At 40.0% G+C, this 23,089-nt stretch overlaps 1 protein-coding gene across 1 annotated transcript in view; it reads left to right on the forward strand.

Moving 5' to 3' along the window:
- Positions 1-6,284: 6,284 nt before the first annotated feature.
- LOC109409303 (lysosome-associated membrane glycoprotein 1) overlaps positions 6,285-23,089 on the forward strand; it is a 31,515-nt gene continuing 14,710 nt past the window's right edge. The window contains exon 1 of the mRNA XM_029862286.2: positions 6,285-6,698. Within this exon, the coding sequence (XP_029718146.2) occupies positions 6,641-6,698 (58 nt within the window). The 5' untranslated portion in view covers positions 6,285-6,640. The remainder of the gene's footprint in view (positions 6,699-23,089) is intronic.

The raw sequence follows: 23,089 nt of genomic DNA on the forward strand, positions 1-23,089 counted from the left end.
TTTATTGTTGGTATTCTTTTTTGTGCTGTGATTGTTAAGAGCTTAATCTTGCCTAGTTTGGGTAGTGGCTACGGTTAGGATAGTTCAGATCAATCTTCAGCACAAAAAAAAAAACAGCAACGATCAATCTTTGCATACTTATGCAAAATGGTACAGCTGGCGTTAGTCCAAGAACCTTACTTTAGTTAGAGGAATTTCTATCTAGAAAACCGTGTGAATCCTGTGTTTGCTACTTTCAGTAAAAACACAGAGAACAGACATCCAAGTCTAGTTCCGAAACTGTGTAAGGAATTTAACGGCCATTTGAAATCGGCAACACAAGTGGCAATAGCGTGGCGCTGCAATCGGTTAATTTCCCATACTAATTTAATTCACCACTTGAAATGTTTCAATTCACCACTGACTGTGGCAATATGGTGTTTGGTGGCGTTAGTATTGTCATCGTGTATTGGTTTGCAACCTTTCTCAAGTGAAGATTCAAATCCTTACACAACTTTCCGAATGAAATTTGTTCTAGCCTGGATGTCTGTTCTCTGTGGTAAAAATGAAAAGGTAAACTAACGTGTCATGCCTCGAGCATATGTGCTTGTCAACAACGCAATCGTTGCTACACTCATCTCTGAACTAACTACTAGAGATGTATGTGCTATCACAATCGATGTATCTGTTGGAAACCTTAACAGAAAATACGTTTATTGTTCGGTTTATTTATTGCATGATGAACCATCCCATACGGATGCTTTCAAGCAAGTCATTGCATACTGCACTTCAAAATGCCTTCCGCTAATTGATGGTAGTGATGCTCAGACATTAACTCACAGAGAACAGACATCCAAGTCCAGTTCCGAAACTGTGTAAGGAATTGAACGGCAATTTGAAATAGGCAACACAAGTGGCAATAGCGTGGCGCTGCAATCGGTTAATTTCCCATACTAATTTAATTCACCACTTGAAACGTTTCAATTCACCACTGACTGTGGCAATATGCGTCTACTGCGATACTCTACACTAAGTTTGAAATGTAGCCGATGCAAGCTCGTGCCCAAGGGAGAAGTTTGGGGGGTTAAATTTGTGTAAACAAAACCCGAACATAGGTTGTACGTGAAAATAATTCAAATGTTATTCAACATTATGCTGAATTAATTCGTCATAATGGTGCCTGTTAAATGAGTGATTGTTAGTTGGGAACCCCTCTCATCTCCGAAATTCCATGAACTAGGTACCACCACACCTTTACGAAAACTACGAAAAACCCCTCCCTTGCCTTCCTTTCTTGTACACGAGCCTAAGCCGATGATTTGCTACGGGTTGTTGATATGAAGGCCTTAGCCATATGCTATTACAAGTGACCTCAGATATCCCTGACGCACTAGAAATTTGTCTCCCATTATTAGCATTACAAGTATATTAAATCAAATGAGCAAATTCGGATATTTGTGTACTTCTTTTGATAGACCATTACACATTCAAATTATATGTCTAATTTTCTGAATAGTTTGGATGATTCGGGAAGCTTCTAAGATGTACATTCAAATATCACGTGATTCAACTGATCTTCTATGACTACCAAAACGCGTTATAATGAGTTTAACGTGTAGCCGATGCTTTGTTACGAGCGTTGATCTGACGGCCTTAACCATATAATATAAAAAAAATGATGCTTCAGATATCGCTGATGTGCTGAAAATTTATCTCCCACGACTTGTAATATATGTTTGAATCAAATGAGATAAATGCTGATATTTGTGCACTTGATCGGTCATCTATATAAATAAAAATGGAATGGTGTTTGTATGCAGAGCCGTAGCGTGCGGTTGGCCAGGTTGGCCCCCGCCAAGGGCGCCAACCTCAGAGGGGCGCCGAAAAGGCCTAAGGCTGGAAGGAAACAGAATGATTCAATTGTTTTCTTGAATGTATCAAGATTTCACTATTTACAGTACCTACCTAAAAATGATGTTGAATTTTTTACGTTCTGTATTAATAAAGAATCAGATTTCTCCAGATTATTTTGAGTATTTGTTCGAATTTTCTTGCTAGGTTTCCTCCAGAAAGTCTTTAAAAAATTCTTTCGGAAATTCCTCTAGGAATTTCTTTGAAACAATCTTCAACAATGCCTCTCACAGAAACTTTTTCAGGAATGCTTAAAAAAGAAATCAAAATTTCTTCTGAAGATTCCTCTCGAAATTTCTCGAGGGACCCCTATAGAAGACATTCAGGAGTTATCTAGGAATTCATTCAGAAATTGGTCAAAGGTTTCCTTTCGAAACTTCCATAGTTTCCTAAAGATTTTTTAATCCTTCAGGGATAAATTTGGAAATTTTCCTTAAGGATACCGCCAAAAATTTCTCCACAGATTCCTTAAATCTTCTAAGGGATGAACCCTTCTATTTCTCAATACTTTTATTTCACATTTTGCCTTAATTCCTATAGAAAATACTTTAGAGACATCTTCAGAAATCAACCCGTAACGCGGGTAGATCACCTTGGAATGGTGCGTTACGGCGTAAGATCTACCATACCATACCAAATTTTGATCTTGCTATTTTCCAGTCTGGTTAATTTAAATGCAGAATCAAGATTTGGTTTACTTTTTTTTTTACTGTTTTTACTGTTTTTTGTTTATTCATTATTTTTTATTCTATTTTTGTAATTTGTTTTTCACTGCTAATATACCGTTTGTTTCAGAGGGATGCAGGTAAATTTGTCCTATGTGTAAATAACAATTTACAAAAAATATAACTGTTGTGAACGTATCATCATTTAATACTGTTTTCTATTTCAGATTTACAAGCAGCGATCAAAACGGCGAAGCATCTCTTTTTTAGAAAGATTAAGATAACCGTTCGATTCAGTGGCAGGTAGACCACGGTGTCCGCGTCGATTTCTTCGAGCCGAGTTTCGTAATTTCGCGTGTTCTGTTTCATCGAGTACAATTTCGTAATTTCACGGGTGTTGATGTGTTTCTTCCGTTTCTTATTTTCGCGAACCTCGTTTAACGCGAACTATTTTTGATATAAAAAAATGAAATGGCTGGAAGCCATCCGGTAGTTAAAATATAGTGATCGGGGCGTGAGTGTGGTATCCGGGATCAGCCGTTAGACGCCAGCTAGCAGTAGGTAGATACGGTTTCGTTTTCTCGAATTGATTGTGCGGTGGACATTATTCCCTGACATGTCGCGTATGTGAGGACGTATTCAATTTTTCGCGAGTGCATCGTTCATAGCAAAACAAGAATCGGTCTGGTGATTGTAGCAATTTGTTTATCAAAACAAAGCCCCTAACAAATCATCCCTTCCCGTATCCAAACTCCTAGTGATTACTCGTAGTAACGCAGAGAATTCCTCGGTTATTGGCCTAAGCGAGAATCACGTCATCACTTCCTTCCCTATCCTCAATTGACCTGCATTCGGACGCGGCCGGCGCTGGTATTGCTTTTTAAAAAAGTATTGGGATGCCAGGATTTACACAATGAGGAGGAGGCTAGTCCCAAGCATTATCTGTTGGTTCTTTGTGTAAATGCAGCTGTCCTTGCAATAACAGAGGAGCAACCGCGGGCGGTCAATCATGCTCATGCTCATGCTCATGCTCATCTTCAGAAATCCCAAGAATTCCCTCAGAAATACCTCTCAGAAAAAAATCTCATATCGCTTAGAAAAGCTTCTAGTGATTTCTTTCGATTTTTTCCATGTTCACTAAAGATTTTTCCCTAAATTTCTGCTGGAATCCCTCCAATAAATCTTAAATTTGGAACTATTTCAGAAGTTTCCCCAGTTATTCCGTTAGAAAATCCGCCCTTGATCATCAAAAAGTTCTCCAAAGGTTTATTTTGAAATCTTTACATGAATTCCTTCACAAATTCCTTCTAGGGATTAAAAAATACCCTTGAAAATACTTCGAGATTCCTTAAGATTTTTTCAGGAATTCCTTCAAAAATTATTCCAAGCATTCTATCAGAAATACTTTCAGTGGGTCTCCACAAATTCTTATAGACATTCCTTCAAGCATTTCTTCACAAACTGTACCAGGAACTCCTGCAAGAATTACTTCATGAATAACATTGAAAATTTTTGCTGAAATGTTTCCCGAGTTTTAATCAGATATTCCTGCAGAAACTCCAGAGATTTTTTCAGAACTTCATTCAGTGATTCCAGAAGGAATTCATCTAGAGATTCTAACAAAAACTCACAATGAAAGTTCTTCAGGAATTCCTCCCGGTCTTCATCCAAGTATTAAGTATTTTTGGAAACAAAAATCAGTTGAACAAAAAGTCCTGAAAATAAAAAAAATACTGTACGATTTCTTGAAGAAATGTATGCATCATTATTATTAGCAATCTGAAATGTAATTTCAAATTATTTTGCTGGTGTTAATCAGATTATTTAAATTTAAAATGTTTTCGTACTTACATTCGTGTAAGAGAAATTAATTATGAAAAATGTTTTAGTGATTAAAAATAAAAATACTTTAAGAAAATAAAAACAAAACATCGGGGTAAATTTGTTTCTTCGGGAAACCAAAATCTAGCTTTTAAAGAAACTTTAAAAAATGAATAACAACAATTTTTTTGCAAATTAGCGATATTCAATTGTCATGGGGCGCTAATCTGGATGCTTGCCAAGGGCGCCATGGGACCACGCTACGGCTCTGTTTGTATGTCACGAATAGGCTCGGGAACGGGTCAACAGATAGGCATGATTCTTTCACTGTTGTATTCCGCCAGGGCTCCGACGTGTTCGTACGAAAAAACAATTGGGAAAACCAACCGAGAACGCACCGAAAACGAGAAAGTTTGAAATTCAGTTTTGCGGGGCATTTTTCTACAGAGTCGCATGTCAAAAAACACAGTAGGCAGGCAGAACGACGTTTGCCGAGACAGCTAGTTACAAATGAAAACCGTATATTTTAGCTTCAGAATGATTCAGGATTCAGGATGATCTAGAAAAACTTTAAGTCATTGTTACTTGGGAATGAAATCTCAATACTTTGCCTCACTTTGCCTAGGGTATAACTTTTTTCATAGACGTTGGATCACTTTGCGGTCTTCGGCAAAGTTGTTTGGTATATAGTCATCTACACAAATACCAAAGGTTTTGAATATTGAACGCTTACAGCGCCACCTAGTGGCAAAATTCGAAAACTTTAGATTTCTGCATACATTTGGCCAAGATTTCCTATACAAACTTCAAGCTTGTTGAGCGCCCCCTTAGGCTTTATCGATTTAGCTCAAATTTTGAACGTAGCTTCTGGGAGTTCAAAACAACTCATTAAAGAGGTGAGACTTGGCATTTTTCAATTTTTTTGTTTTTCATATAAGTGTGGGCCACCCTAGTTTGGGTTCCCAAAAAACAGAACTAGATGAATAATCATTTCTAAAGCTGAAATTTACTTAAAAGTGGTTTGTTCAACTCTTGTTTAGCAAAAATGTTTGTTGGGTTGAGTTGATTGATTGATAAAATTTGTTTTCTCATATGATTTGATTATGATTACTGCATAGTGTCTTTAATAAGTTTAATGACAAACGTCTTGAAATCCCACTTCAACTTTGCATCAGAACTTCAAACGCACAAATCTCAAGAAGCAGGCTTCAAACAACAGTGCGTTTTATTATTCTGTTCTTGCTCACTTGTATTGTGCATCCTAGCTTAATCACTCAGATCCTGCTGATCTGAGTCAGCCGCCATAAGATTGCGCCCGTTTGATTTGTACACGGCGGCTGACAGCTCCACCCGGCGGCTACAAAACAGTTTTAGCCAAGGTGCACACCGTGTACAAATTATACGTGCGCGGTCTGGCGCGATCTGAGGCTGCGCGTTTCGAACGCAGCTTGCTGAGAATCTAAGATAAGCGCGACAATAATTAGCTTAAAATAAGAAGATCAGGTGCGCTGGTTTTGTTTAACCCTAAAAGGGATACCTTCATGGCCTCAGTTTCGTCACCTCTCTGAGTGTGTTCCATCAAAGACGAGTTCTGAAAGGCGCCTAAGGTCCAATGGACCCCAGGTATCCCTTTTAGGGTTAATAAGACATTTGTGCGCTCGAAATCGTGAGTAGATACCAAAGTCGGCCATTGTGGCGGCCATTTTGGGATTCTAACAAGTCTAACAAGTCTGCAGTCCTTGACGTGCTCGCTGATCCCATTTCACCTTAAACAGTGCTTTTGAGTCGAACGTGACGAGGGCGCCACCGTCACCCAGTTTGAATGCACTTTTGTCTAGATCAAAAGTTGGAGAGTGCACCGCATGCAGCACTTGCATTTCTGTCATTATGTCGATGTAGTGGTGTCGTCGCCGTCGTTCGAGGAACGAACATCAACATCGTCAAAGCAAGAACCTTCCTCGCCCGTAGTGCTCAGCTCGCAGCTCAGGAGCAGTACAGTGTGTATTATTTATCAATCAGTCGCAGTTCGCAGAAGGTGAACGGTGTTGAATATTGCCTTTATTTTCCTCCCCATTATCATCCATTTGTTGGTGCTGTGTGCTACGACGCGTATTCAATTATTGTAGTGAGAACCGAAACGACAGCTAAAAGCTACATACAGTGCCAGTGCCTCCTGTGATCTGTCCGCGTAGAGTGATTCTAGAACCGCGCGATCATCTGACTGACTGTCTCGGAAATTCTTCGCAAAAGTAGGCGATTACAAAATGAAGGCTCTGCTAAGCTTTGCCGTCCTGCTGACGGCCGGATTGGCGATCTGCGGTGGTGAGTACCTTCAAGGGGGTGTTTTTTTTTTGTCATTGTGTAATCCCGAAGAATCAACAGCGCTCTAATCTTATTTATCCGAGATTGGCCCTAATCAGTAGGCCACTTCCGAAACCATCCTGCATACAAGGTAGATTCTTTTGTTTATTGGATCCGTTCAGCATCTAGTAGGCTGGGAGTTGAGCTTTCGTAGGAATATTTTTCATTTTAACATGGCTTCCGAACAGCAGTAGCAGTAGGCTTCGGGTGATATCAGAAGGGCGGTGAACAAAGAGCAGCGTTTCCCAGGCGGCTGATAAAAGCCATCGTCATTTGCGCTTCAAGTTTCTGCTTTTTTCATGGTCCACTTTCGAAGCGAACAGCTGTTTTGGGGCTGCTTTGTGGAGAGGCTACCAAAACTAAAACGTAATTTGGACAAGGCCGGCTTACCATGTTCTTGAAAATACGAAAGCAATGCTAAGCAGCACAGAAACGATGATAACATGATTCTATATGATCTAAAAAGAACGGGAATATTCTTGATCATAACCGAGGTGATGAAAAGGAAGAAAAGTTTATGATGATTCATTTTGTCGCTGATTTTGCTTGTTCGTTTGATTCGGTTCAGAGTTGCCAGACTAGTCGGCCTGTCTTGCCTGAGCTAAATAAAATCAATTTGAAATTTTAAACTGCAGTTCATCAAGCTTTATTTAGAAGTTTCAACTATAAAATTATTTTGTTCATATTTGGGTTCATCTAATGCGGTTGAAAACTATTGCATTATGAGCTTCTTTCTCAAGTTAATTGTCAAGTAAATTGACTCTTGATGTCATCGACCAAAAGTTTGGGGTCACCCCTCAAAATGATGTATCGGCCAAAAGTTTGGGGTCACCATCGTAAAACATGGAAAAGTGATTTGGGGGCCGTTCATAAACCACGTGGACAGACGCGCCAACTTGGTCAAATTATTGGGGGGCAAAGCGTGGTTTTATTGATTTTTTGTATGGGAAAATCGAAAAATTGTCAAATATTGGGGGTGCAAAACCATGCTTGCCCCCCCTAAGTTGGCGCCTATGCACGTGGACTTCTTGGGGGGAGGAGGGGGGTCTGACCAAAGTCTACGCTCCATACAAATTTCAAAATTTTTGTATGGACAAAAGTCTACGAGGGGGGAGGGGGGGTCTGAGATGGGCATAATTTGGTCTACGTGGTTTATAAACAGCCCCATGTTGATATCTTTGTCATCTTTCATTCAATTTTAATTCTTCTTGACTATACGTTCTCCTCTATTTGGAAAATTTGTGCCATCATATAGTATAGTTTCAGAACCTAAATCTCCATGTAACAGCCGTAATTTCGTATGTTATACCGCCATTTTGGATTTAAGGCCGCCACCTTGGATATTCTAATTTCTATTTCTAGACACTAAATATCTTCCTTATGCCTTCTTAGTATATCCAAGAATATGCACAATTTCAGAGCTTAAAACGCCAAAAAAGCCGCCATCTTGAATTTTTGATCGTTAAATATTTTAAATTATATGCCGCCATATTGGATATATTCTAATCGCCATCTATGGACTTCGAACATCTTCCCCATAGCATATATATCCATACCGTCTACCGTTGGTTTGACCGCATCTAATCTTTTTAATTTGACCCCCGCTAATCTGCACATCGTTCAAACTAAAAAATCGTTCTGCTCATGGAACAGAGTGAAACGGAACGCAGAATCAACACAAAACAGCAAAAAAGGATACCATTAATGTGTTTTTCGATGCCCACAGGGTTACTAGAAGTTGAAATTAAAAAAAAAAGAACCCCGTTGGTTTGCATGAGGTGTCGTTCAAACCAAAGGGGGTATACGGTATTACATGGTTTTAGTCCCTAATTTACATAAACAGACGCACCAGTTTTAGACTTTTAGCAGCCATTTTAGGTATTCTCTAGTCTACATGCTTAGACACTGACTGAACATCTCTATACCAATTATACATGGTTTAGACTAGAGCCTGAACTCCATTCCAACAGACACTATCTTGAGTTGTGGGTTGTCATTTTGAATTTTAGGCTTACCTCAGACTAAGGCCTGAAGTGCCCCACACAATGCATACGTTTGCGTATGCGTGACAGTAGTTTGACACATTTCTCATGGGAAAACTGTAAAAGAAACGCAAACCTCGACGGAACGGACGCTATGTGTTCCAGGCTTGAGTCTCCTCTGCTGTACGTAGAAGTCGACTCCATTCTACTCGGGTCATGGCTGTGCGTCTCCAGTTCTGCTTTCTGCGACGGACCCGCAAATCGTCCTCCACTTGATCCCACCTAGCTCTTGTACCGGATGACTCTCTAGAACCATTTTAATCGGGATTCTATCCGACATCCTGATGACGTGATTCGCCCACCGTAGCCTCCCGATTTTCGCGGCGTGGACGATGGTTGGTTCTGTCAGTAGCTAGAAGCTGATGCAGCTTGTTAATTCGACTTCTCCATGTCCCATCTCCGCCGTAGATAATACGCAACACCTTTCGTTCGAAAACTCCAAGGGTGCGTTGGACCTTTGCACTTAGAGTCCATGTTTCGTGCCCATAGAGGACTACCGGTCTAATCAGCGTTTTGTCGATAAGTTAATGTCACGTGACGGTGAAGTTTGTTCAATCGTAGAGTACTGCGGAGTCCAAAGTAAGCTCGATATCCTGCCACATGCGTCTCTGAATTTCTCTGCTGATCGCTGATGTCGTTGTCGGCGGTCACCAGTGAGCCCAAGTACACGAATTCTTCAACCGCCACGATTTCATCATTGCCGATAGAAATTTATAGTGGCGGGTGCGGTAATTCCTCCTTAGTGCCCTTTACCATTTGTTTTCGACACATTAATGACTAATCCGATTCACCTGGCTTCATTCTTCAGTTGGATGTACGTTTCCGCCATCGTCTCAAATTTGCGTGCTATAATATCAATATCTTCAGCGAAACCAAGCAGCTGAATGGACGTTCTGCAAATCATTCCACTTGTGTTTATTACACCTTCTAAAGCAATGTTAAACAACAAGCACAAAAGACCATCACCTTACCTAACCCTCTGCGAGATTTGAAGGGACTCGTGAGTACCCCTGATACTCGAACTACCCACATTATTCGATCCATCGTCGCCTTGATTAATCGAATCAGTTTATCCGAGAATCCGTATTCGTGCATAATCTGCAATAGCTGGTCTCGAACGATTGTATCATACGCGGATTTAAAATCGATGAACAAGTGGTGTGTGGGCACGTTGTATTCGCGGCATTTCTGCAACACTTGGCGGATGGCGAACATCTGGTCCATTGTAGAGCGTTCACGCATGAATCTCTTGCAATCGGTGACAGACGGCGGCGAAAACCGATTTTTCTCACAATCCATGCGTCCATACTGAACAGCGCACTTACTTATTCCGAAGTTAGCTCTGACCAGTCCTGCAAAATATCAGTCTCAGTGCCTGCTTTTCAGCCGAAAATGAATGACTGCGGCGGTCGTTTTCAGTTCCTCGATGTGAGAACTGACAGAGTCCGAGAGCTCCATTCGTGAGCGACCCAACAAGATCAATTCCCAATCATCCACACACTACTCATGCTGAAAGGCCATTCGTCTCAAGCGGTGGCTTGTGAGAGTGAGTGCCCTATACGTTAGCACGGGTGAAAACACTCAACTACAGAAAATTGAATGGAAATTTAGCCCTGTCAGCTCTCACTTTCAGCACGCTGCGTGCGAGTGTGAGTACCTATTTCATTTCGCTTCCGTGTTGCTGATCGGAAAGCAACTTTGACAGGAAAACCAAAACGGAGAAAATGAAAAAAGCAAAACATCGCTATCATAAAGACCTGTCGAAAAATTGCAGCACTGGCTCTGACGCATGGATTTTGCGAAAAATCATTTTTTACTAGTCGAAATATCCGGTTCTCGACTGGATTGATAATACCAGTCGTACCTGTGATTCGGAGTCGCAGAGCCAAGTGCTGCAGCAGAGGTACTACCTATGGTGGATCGAATGTCCTTCAAGCCATCTTCAAGTGTAGCTGCGCCAAGCTGCTCTTATGTTGGTAGGACAACTAAGCTTCCACCCCCAAGTGTAGGTATATCCCTTTCAACCGCAAAAACGTTACACCCTTAACAAGTACATGACAAAAATGATGAAATTCTTCCCAAGGCATCAACCCTGATAAAAAAATATCATAAAAATACGATAAATTTTATTGTTACAACACCATTTTTGCGAAAAATATTCACCATTAAACGTATTGTAATTTACACGGCACACTCACCATCACCCCTATTGTTCTATACCATTCGGCGAATGGTAAATGTCACTTTTACAATAAAAAATGGTGGTCGTTATGTATCTTAACCATAAAATTTTGAGAAAATTTTCATACACTTTTTCGCGAAAAACAATAGAATGTATTGTGTTTTAGGGCAATTTTCAAAAAAAAAAACAATATATCTTAATGTTTTTTCATTGTTCTTACAATACAAATACAATTAATTGAATGGCGTCAAATGAATCGTTGTTACAATAAAAATACAATAATATTTGTTGTTATTTGTAAGCAGTTTTCGCTTTCGAAAATCCATAGAATTTATATTTCCCGCTAACATTTATATCCAGCATTTACGAGCACTAACGGCCGCCAGAATGATGTCTGTCTGGTATGTATTGCTTGGCAGCTGTTGATAAGATCTATCTTCAATCTTTTCAAATAACTGCCAAATATCACAAGTCAGACCTCAGGTCGTATGATCCATACCATAAATCGTTCACAATTCATGTGGCCATTAGTATCTGTAAATGCTGGAGAAAAATGTTACCGAGAAATATGAATTCTTTGGTTTTTCAAAGGCGAAATCTGTTTACATAACAAATATTATTGCATGTTTATTTTAACATCGGTTCAATTGACCCCATTAAACTAATTGTATTTATATTGTTATCAATGGTAGTTTACTATTTACTAGATTCCTTTAATTTATTGGAAAACATTAGAAAAATCATTGTTCATCTTTTTCTTGTCGTAACATCCTCACTTGGCTAAACCTGCTTTTCAACTAGTTTTCTATAAGTACTTCCTCAGTTATTCATTGAGAGCTTCCTCTGCCAACACGGTTTGACGTCTGTCAGTCGTTGAAGTTTTAGCGAATAACATTCGATAACCAAAACATCTACTGCACTCAAATTTAAAACGAAAACTTTAAAAAAATATGTCAAGTGATTTTGTATTTGATTATACAAACATGATCCTAGCAACAATAATATTTATTCTTATTTATTTGTTACGAACTGTTTTTAAGTGTAATGGAAAAATAAACTCGTTTTAATAAAAAGTCCATGAGAACTTTGCAGGCACTTTTGCAACTATTGCAACAACCTATTTAAAAACATCTTAAATTAATTTTTACTGATAGTAACTTTAAATTATTATAGAACTATTGAAAAACAATCGAATAATTAGTCACTAATAAAGCTAATGTTCACTTATTGTACGAACTGTATGGGCTTGATTTCTATTGTAAAAAGTAACAATATATCTACTATGTGTTTTATTGTGAACAATAAAACCAGTCATATGTTAATAATATTCACCATGTAATGAATGGTAATTTTTTACCAGGGGAATTACCATATTCAATAGTTGTGCCCAATATACCGATGTCGCACATTTTTTTTGGAATTTGTCCCACTGTACGTTGGACTGATAAGTCCATATCATAAGCAAAGCATATAAATTGACCGGATTTCGTGTAAATCGTATCTTGGCTAAATTCCGGAATGCCGTATGGCATCTTCTGGAACCAGTGAATTACTCATTTAGAAGTAAGAATTTATTATTTTGTTTGAAAGTTTTTCCAGAGTAGAATAGCCTGGATTTTGAACTGTAGAAGAGTTTTCTAAGGCCGTTCGCAATGCTGTTTTATTTTGTATGACGAGTTTTAAAAATGTTAAAACTCGCCATACAAAATAAAACAGCATTGCGAACGGTCTAACTGTTTACTGCTGTTTTGCGATTTTTTAACATTGACCTAATAATTTGAACGGCGACTGAGTTGATCCTTCTTACATACATTTATTTGTACAACATCATTAAGACAAGACATAATCAACAATAGTACGCCACAATACTCGGTTTGTGGCTGCCGCTCTCCATCCTCGGTCGCGCCCAATGCTCGCCAAGTCACGCTCCACCTGGTCCGCCCATCGTGCTCTCTGCGCTCCACGCCTTCTTGTGCGAACCGGATCTGTTGCAAACACCAGCTTTGCAGGGTTGTTGTCCGGCATTCTTGCAACATGCCCCGCCCAACGTATCCTTCCGGCTTTGGCCACCTTCTGGATGCTGGGTTCACCGTAAAGTGCAGCGAGCTCGTGGTTCATCCTTCTCCGCCACACACTGTTCTCCTGCACACCGCCGAAGATCGTTCTTAGCACGCGTCGCTCGAAAACTCCGAGTGCTTGTAGGTCCTCCTCGAGCATGGTCCATGTCTCGTGCCCGTAGAGGATCACCGGTCTTATTAGCGTTTTGTACATGCATTTGCATTTGGTGCATTTGGTGCGTGGGTGAATCTTTTTCGACCGCAGTTTCTTCTGGAGCCCGTAGTAGGCCCGACTTCCGCTGATGATGCGCCTCCGAATTTCTCGGCTCACGTTGTTATCAGCCGTCAGTAAGGATCCGAGGTAGACGAATTCCTCCACCACCTCGAAAGTATCCCCGTCTATCGTAACATTACTACCCAGACGGATCCGATCGTTTTCGGTTCCGCCTACCAGCATGTACTTTGTTTTTGAGGCATTCACCACCAGTCCGACCTTTGCTGCTTTGCGTTTCAGGCGGGTGTACAGTTCTGCCACCGTTCCAAATGTTCTAGCGATAATGTCCATGTCGTCCGCAAAGCACACAAATTGACCGGATTTTGTGAAAATCGTTCCCCGGCTGTTGAGCCCGGCTCGTCGCATCACACCTTCCAGCGCGATGTTGAAGAGTAGACATGAGAGTCCGTCACCTTGTCGCAGTCCCCGGCGAGATACGAATGAACTGGATAGTTCACCCGAAACCCTTACGCAGTTTGGGTTCATTCAAATATTACATAACACTAAATTTGCCAATTTTTGACCCCCTCCCTCCCCCACGTAACAACTTTTGTATGGGAAATTTTAAAATTTTGTATGAAGCGTAACGCAGCACTGGACCCCCTCCCTCCCCCCTTAGCGTTACGTAATATTTGAACGAACCCTTTTGCACACCGTCCATCGTTGCTTTAATCAGTCTAGTCAGCTTCCCAGGAAAGCCGTCTTCGTCCATGATTCTCCATAGCTTTGCGCGGTCGATACTATCGTATGCCGCTTTGAAGTCGATGAACAGGTGGTGCGTTGGGACCTGGTATTCACGGCATTTCTGGAGGATTTGCCGTACGGTAAAGATCTGGTCCGTTGTCGACCGGCCGTCGATGAAGCCGGCTTGATAACTTCCCACGAACTCATTTGTTTTAGGTGACAGACGACGGAAGATGATCTGGGATAGCACTTTGTAGGCAGCATTCAAAATAGTGATCGCCCTGAAGATCCTTCTGATAGGCCCAAAATTATAAAATCGGCTATATTTATCTAGCAAACAACATCCACCATGTTTGTTGACCAGTGGATGTTTGTCACTGCGTTTATCATAGCTACAACGTTGTTGCTGCTGCTGCTGCTGCTGCGTATTTACGTCGCTCTCGTCTTTATCAACCTATAATCTTTCTTGGCAAGCCAATTTGTACATTAGGTATATCCATGCAACAGTAGCAAACCTCGTGCATTACTCATTCACTCTCCATAAGCAAGCAACAGAAAGTGACGACGATTACATGCATGTGGCCTGGCCACCGTTTGGTATCTGTATCAAGTACATACACGATGCCAAGCTGTACTTGAACGTGCATTACAGTACTGGACAAATGGTGAAGTACGTGTTGGCAGATTTTGAAATGATACATATTGAACTTCTGGGCTTGGGCTATGGGCGGCTTGGGTCTCTGAATTTTAATGTCTTTCAATAACAGCTATTCCTTCTAAGAAATGCAAAAAGATTATTTTTTCAACACAAGTTGTACAATTATTAAGGACAGACTTGTTAGAATCTTAAAATGGCCGCCACAATGGCCGACTTTGGCACCTACTCACGATTTTGAGGACACAAATATCTTCGTAAACAAAACCGGCGCACCTGAGCTTCTTATTTTAAGCTAATTACAAGTGAGCAAGAACGGAATAATAAAATGCATTGTTGTTTGAAGCTTGTTTCTTGAGATTTGTGCGTCTGAAGTTTCAATGCACTGTTGAAGCGGGATTTCAAGACGTTTGTCCTTAAACGAGGCTTACCGAATGTAGCTTAAATTGCATGAAATTGTATTACAAAGTATTTTAGCCTTTCTTTTGTAACTTTGTATGTTTTGACAAATAAGGAGTCAACATTATCAAATAAATAGGATTTAAATTGTGTCAGTTACTGTAGGTATATTTGCAATAAAATAAGCTTTACTTACCCATCCTTCTTGGCCATACGCCGTTATCAGTCACACAGTCGAAGCCAGCCGGCAGCATTTGCCGCCCGTTTTATTTTGCATTCCCGGCGAGAAGCCGTCGAGTGAGCTAATGTGATTTGTCAATCTTCGCTGCGCCATATATATACAAAGGCAAAATGCACAGTAGTTGTTTAGTTTCAAACTTGGTTCGAGAATAGAAAGTGGAGGAATGCATTTCGGTTCGGGAGGACATCTCCATGTGGGAGTTGCATTCAGTCGCTCAAGCTCACAGCTGGATAGATGCAAACAATGAAAAATTAGTTTAATCATTTCCAATTCGATGACCTTCGGAGAGCGCTTTCCACGCTATTTTTATCTGGGTATGGCAGCCGGATCGGTTGGGCGTTAATGTGGGGGCGGTGATACGGACTGAGCTGTCTGACAGACATCGGATAATCGATTAATTTGCACTTTTCGCTGATTTTTTACCTGCGGATCTATTTTTGCACAGTGGCAAACTTTGTTGCGTAATTTATGCAAGTGGAAAATGGGCTTCCGATTAGCGAAGGTGTAGATTAGATTTTATATTTTGTTTTTGTCTATTTTAGCATGAGCATTTTGCTACATGGAACACAGTCTAAGATCAGGATATACCTGAGAGTTTCTGAATAGGATACCCGGTCGGTCCAGAAACTTTCGTAACTGAAATTTTCTTTTCTATATTGATCATTGGGTATCTTTGTACCTGCCACAGTTATACCTACCTTATCTGAATGTCCTTTATATCTTGCTGATTACAAAGTACCTTCATTCAAACGTTGAGTGTATAGTAGAACATTATCATCGTAGATCTTAAGCGATCTATCTCCAGTTTCTCTGAATATTTATGATTCCCAGATGTTCTTCAACCACGTGCAGCCAGCACGAAGTCGTTGAGCTCTTCCTGGTTCCGTGCTTCTTTACACACTTAATACAACTCGCGATCCATGTTTCTCCGCAACAAACTATTTGCTAGTTTTTTTTTTTAACAGAAATTATCCCCAACATGATCGCTTCACGGAAAACGTCATTCTCGCATGTCACAAGTGTTGTGTGTCAGTCCTGGGCACCCACGGTGGTGCAGAGGGTCGAATTGAAAGATTACCATCCTGGGCGATTGCCAGCCATCGCTTTGACCTGTGGCCAGGTCATATTTCTGTCGACTTGCTTGGTTTCGTTGTTGAGGCTGCGCCGAAATGAGCCTTTGGGTCTGCCTCTGCTGCGATGTCCTGCTGGGTTCTAATCTAACGCTTGCTTGCAGATTTCGTTTCCGCCCCTCCAATGAGTGTGGCCGACCCACCTCCACTTTCGCTCCCGAATTTCTGTCGCTATTGGCTTTTGATGACATCGACGATGCAGTTTCACGTTGGAGATCCAATTGTAAGACCACCATGCACGAATTATATACTGCAGGCATTGATGAAGACCTGCAGCCGTTGCGTTTTCTCCACTGATACACACCAGGTTTCACTGGAGTATAGCAGCATAGAATTCACGTTCGAGTTGAAAATTCGGAGCGGACCTGGTGTGATGGTTAGAACACTTGACTATCACGCCGAGGACCTGGGATCGAATTCCACTCCCGACAGACTCACAAAATGTGAGTTCTTCCTTCGGAAGGGAAGTAAAGCGTGGGTCCCGAGATGAACTAGCCTAGGGTTAAAAATCTCGTTAATAAAGATAAAAAAAAAAAAAAAAAAAAAATGAAAATTCGGATTTTGGTGCGTCGTTTTTTTCATACATTTCTCAAAGTCGCAAAATCAGCCCTCGCCTTCTTGATCCGTACACCTATGTCGATCTTGGTGCCACCATCGGCCGCCATTTGGCTACCAAGATATTGGAAGCTTTCAACATTCTCCACTGATGGCCCAGCTACCGTAAAGCTGGAAGGGTTGACCGTGTTTACATCCAACGATTTGATCTTGTTGACGTTGATGGTAAGACCTGCCGCTGAGGAGCGATTGGCAAGATCATCGAGCTTGCTCTGCATATCAGAGCGCCGTTGAGCTAGGAGAGCATCGTCATCAGCCAATTCGAAGTCATATAGGTGCTCCATGGTAATGGGCTGCCACAGCAATCCACGATTTAGTTCACGATCAATCGCACCATCCAGGATCTCGTCGATTACGATGAAGAACAGTAGCGGTGATAGTATACATCCTTGCCTCACTCCAGCAACGATCCGGATGGGATCGGACAAAACACCGTTGTGTAGTACTCTGCACGAAAATGCCCTGTACGCCTGTACTGTGCTTCAATGAGGCCGATGATTTTCTCAGGGAGACCCTTGCGCCTGAGGGCTTCCCACATGTTTCCGTGATTGAGACGGTCGAAAGCTTTTTCGTAATCAATGAAAACCAGGTAGAGAGACTTTTCTAATTCATTGATTTGCTCCAGAATGATACGGAGCGTGACAATATGGTCCACACAGGATCGTCCGTCACGGAATCCTGCATGCTGCCGTCGGAGAGTTGCGTCAATCTTCTCCTGTATCCGGTTAAGGATCACTTTGCAGAGGACTTTGAGAACGATACACAGTAACATGATGCCCTGCCAATCATCGCATACAGTCAGGTCACCCTTTTTGGGTACCTTTACTAAGACGCCAGTCGGCCGGAAATGTCGCGGTTTTCCATATGTTGCAGAATAATTGATGCAGTAGTTGTGCGGATACTACGGGGTCAGCTTTGAGCATCTCAGTTGATGTGCGATCGAACCCTAGGGCTCTGTTCGATTTCATGCTAGGGATGACTGTTACTATCTTCTCCACTGATGGAGCTTCGGTGTTGCCACGTGTAATGCGTCGAACCCTTGGCGGATCATGTTGAGGTGTTGATGGCGTGACCGACACTTGAAAAAGGTTTCCAAAGTACTAGAACCAGCGATTCAACTGGTCAGCCGAGTCGGTCAGTAACTGTGCAGACGTGTTTTTCACGGGCATCGTATCATTCATCTTGGTCCCACTAAGGCGACGTGAGACATCGTAGAGGAGACGGATGTCACAAGAGCTCCAAGATAAACAAATTCTTAAACAACTTCAGCACTAACATAACTCTGTCTCTACCCGCAATCTTATACTTCGTCTTAGTCGAGTTGATCATCAAGGCTATCCTCAATGCCTCTCTCTTTTAGAGGAACTTCCTCGAGTGCCATACAATCGATGCCGGTACGGTTCTGAAAATAATATCTAAAAACTTTCTCCTAGAACATCATAGTCATATGTATCATTGTTATTGTAAGATCTAACCAATAGCAGCGAGCTTCTCGGTTGTTCTTCAAATATCAAATTTTGATGTTGGTCAGATGTTCCAGGAACATTTTTTCTGATATTATTTTCAGATCTTTTATCTCTTATATCAATCAAACCAACATAACTTTTTGATCGTCAGTACTTGACCTCTACCCGGGATGCCTGTTCTATGCGGCTCATTTACTGGTGCGCCCCCATGACAATTACAGGGGATACTCAAAATAACTGGGACAGGTAAAATTTTCACTTTTCAAAAAATGTTCAACTAACTGTAACTTTTCGAAAAGGGCATCAAATATTCTCATTTTCTACTGTAAGTTCATCAACTAGTTGTGCATCGGTGGTCCAATTTTGAAAAAGATCGGGCTATTCTAAACGAAGTTAGCAAGTTTCTAGAAAAAGGTATAATTATCCGATAGCCATCTTTGAGCTGTTATATCTCCGGATTCAATGAACCGAATGCAATGAAATTTTGATCGTTCATGACTAATATAAAGAGCTATCAAAAACTTTTGACTGAATTTAAAATTCTTTACACGAAAGAAAATTATAACAATTAGATTAGTTTTCTAATATAACACCAATTTTACCAAAATTTCATCATCGTTTCAAAATTTGACATAGTAATTATAGTTCATTTAAATACCCTCTAATTGACAATAATGTATTTATGTTTCTAAGGAAAGCAACCAAATGGCTGGTATTAAATTGAAAAAGTTATGGGATGCATATGAAAAATAGAGAATTTACTAAAAAAAACATAGAATAAATTAAATCGCTATACCTTTTTTTCTTATTAATGATTTGAAGTTAGGTCAAATGTTTTTCAAAGCTCATTATATTAGTCATAAACGATCAAAATTTCATTGCATTCGGTTCATTGAATCCGGAGATATAACAGCTCAAAGTTGGCTATCGGATAATTTTACCTTTTTCTAGAATTTTTCTAACTTCGTGTAGAACAGCCCGATCTTTTTCAAAATTGGACCACTGATACACAACTAGTTGATGAACTTACGGTAAAAATTTGAGAAAATTTGATGCTCTTTTCGAAAAGTTACAGCTTGCTGAAAATTTTTTGAAAGGTGAAAATTTAACCTGTCCCAGTTATTTTGAGTATCCCCTGTACATCTATATTGAACCTTATGCATATCGTCCGTGAGCTCAAAATTCATTACTGTTCAATAAAAAATGAGTTTACCTCCAGGAGTTGTTTGGAAGTTTCTTCTAAAATTCTCCTAAAATTCTAAAAGGAATGCTTTCCAAAATTTTTGTTGGAGCTCCTCGATAGGAATTCCTCCGGAGATTCTCTCGGACATTACTTCCGGACTTTTTTTTCTAGAAAGTTTCTTAGAGATTCTTCTAGGATTTCTTTTAAAGGGTTTTAGAGTTTCTTTTAAAGAAGGTACTCTTTCACCAGAGATTGCGCCATAAAATTCTCTTGGGATTCATTGAGACATCTATTCGGGGGATTCATTCAGAAATTATTTCGGGGACCCTTCAGGAATCCCTTCAGAGGTACTTTCAGGGATTCTTTCAGAAATCACTTCCGGCATTATATTTCGGTGTTTCTCCAAGAACATCTCTAGATTTTTTTCCTTGAAATCTCTGCAGAGCATTTTCCAGATTTCTAGGCATTTCTGAAAAAAAAATCAATTTCTTTAAAAACACATTTTTGTGATTCCATCAAAAATTCTTCTGTATTTGTTTCAAATTTCTGCTGAATTTCCTCTGAAAATTCCTCTAACGATTATTTAAGACAATGTTTCAGAGATTTTTGTGCACTAGGGTAAGAAATCAAACTTTGAACTAGTCAAATTGTAATTTTAATTTGAACCATATCAAAATTCATTAAAACGACGTACTTTTCAGGCAACTATTGCCCCTAGTTGAACTAGTAAACGGGGGTGAGCTTCTAGTGTTGGCATGTAGATTGCGCTAGTAGTTGCTTTGTTTACTGTTGAGGGATGGAAAAATCCAAATTTAGTTTCCAATTTCCTAAAGAATTTCGAACATTCTGAGTTGAGATTCCACTGCCTAATGAAAAATAGGTATGAGAATTAGCAGATTCATGTGATTTTTCATTGTTTAGCATGGAATTAGCTGTTTTGTGAGTTTCTCGAGCTGCTGCCGCCAGTAGTTCAAATTAAGATTAAAATTGGTTCAAATTAAGATTACAATCATTGTTGATGAAAAATCAAATATTTCAATGAAATTCGGTGCAAATACAAACTTTTTACCATTTAACAGAAAGCTTATACCCGTGGCTTTCATGTACATACATTGCCGTAGTAAATTATTTCCATGTGGGAGAAAAAATCACTTAAAATTTGCACTGCTTCAGAAAGCCGCAATTTGGTTCAAATTTTGATTACCTACCCTAATATCTTCAGACATTTTCAAGAAATTATGTTAAGAACTCCTCCAGCTCCATAGGTATCTCCAGCTCTTCTTCTTGGTTCGGTTCATAATATCCTCCAAGAATCCCTTCTGAAATTTATTTTGGGATTCATCCAAGCACTTCTACAATACCTTTGTTTACAGTTTCTGCTTGGATTCCAAGGAAACTTGTTTTAAGGATTCCTCCAGAATATTTTCCGGATTTACTTCAGAAGTTTCTCAAGAGTGTGCTTCAGAAATCTGGTCAGGGATTTTTTCAGAAACTCCACCAGGCTATTTGTCCATGGATTCCTTCAATAGTGTTTCATAAAATGCTTCTAGGAATTCCTGCAGAGCTATCTCAAGGGGTTTCTCCAAAAACTCCTCCAAAGACTAATTCAGACTTTTTTACCTGATAAAATTCTTCTAGGAATTTCTAGAGAACCATCTCAAGGAGTTCCTCCAAGTATTCCCTAGATATTCCTGTAGTAATCCTCCAAAAATTACTTCAGCGATTCATGTTCAGAAATCTTTTCAGGAAATTTTCAAATAATTTTCTTGGAATAACCAGAAGTATCTCCAGGAATAACTTTAGAAATTCCTTAAGGGAATCCTAGAAAAAATATGTAGTATTCGTAAATACACTACCCGTCATAAGTACGAACTCACAAAAAGTATTGCAACAATATTGCATCACCCTTGCTCACCTCAATATCCCTAAAACCAGAACACCTACAAAAATGCCACCTTCAGAGAAGTTGTTGCTTTTGGGCTTCTGAATAACTTTGCTGAAGACAGCATCTTTGTAAGTCCTCAGATTTTGAAGATATCGAGGTGAGTCAGGGTGATGCAATATTGTTGCAATACTTTTTGTGAGTCTATACTCCCTGGCCAAGATCACAGGGTTCGACGGTATTAAAGTGAAGGATATTAATTGTAATTCTTGTAATGAAAATATCACCTTTAACACTTTAATGCGCCTCCAACGGTTCATTGCGAACCGGCTGCTACAGATGGAGTATGGCTGATTCATCAGAAATGCTCGATAAACAGGAGGGACCTGCTGGGGCCTAGTAGTTTCTATACCCAGAAAACAGCTCCGGTCGATTGAGTCTGGGAAGGTTTCGAGAGTCGTTTTTTGACGAGTCTCGGAATCTTTTTTGAGTCAGCAGACTTTGAACTGTTTCCTGGGCTTCCCTCTATTCGGTTAATTTTAACAAATACAAATTTAATTCACGTATTTAATTTGCTAATACATAGTTCTCAACATTTGATGTGCTTACGTGATTCAATTTTCTCTATAATAACTCTATAAATAACTAAGAAACTAATAATGGGAAGTGCAGCATTTAACAGTGCTTGCTTATAGATTCGAAGCTAACGTGTGATCAAGACGAAATCGACAAAAACTGACTACTTCGACTTTGACTAACGTAGACTATTTATGACAAATTAAATATTTTTACATTTTTCGACTGAGTGTATGAAAGGTTTTATTTAATATGGACTTATTTGGACCGATGCTGATAGTGCTAGGGATGTGGACGAAAGACAACTTTCAAAGATAATAAAAACAGTACTAAAATGATGATCAACGAAAATGGACATAACAAACACATCGACTATCTAACAGATCATAGGCACACCAAAGATTACTGAATTATAGGGCACAGCATAATGAACAATAACATTCTTTAAACCTAGACATGACAGAAAAAAAAACAAATACAAAATCGACCATATGACAAAACCGAAACTTTCACACCTTCTACCGTAACCTTCTGAGTCAGTACGCAACAGTGTCTTACTGGACGACATGTTCCGTGCACGGCTGGTGAACTGCTTCTGAAGGATTACGTTCTCTATCCTATCCAAAGGCCTAGTGAACTATCGTTGTCCGCGCAAACGCGAGACGCTTGTGCGCACAGTGATGGGAGAGGTTTCTACGTCCGTCGGCGTGCCGCTAGAAACCTTTCAAAAAAAAAAAAAAAAAAAAAAAAAAAATACTTTTTGTGAGTCTATACTTATGACGGGTAGTGTACGTGAAATACTACTGTAAAATACGTGAAGAAATGTCCGAACGAACTCTTGGGGGAATCTCTGAAAGAATCCTAGGAGATATTTCTAAACGGACCGTAGAGTCCAGTACCAAAAAGAAACCTTCTAGAAACTAATTCAGTACCTCCTGACAAAATTTTCCAAAGGATTCCTAGAGG

This window comes from Aedes albopictus, chromosome 2 (genome assembly GCF_035046485.1).
Source record: "Aedes albopictus strain Foshan chromosome 2, AalbF5, whole genome shotgun sequence".
NCBI classification, from domain to species: Eukaryota; Metazoa; Arthropoda; class Insecta; order Diptera; family Culicidae; genus Aedes; species Aedes albopictus.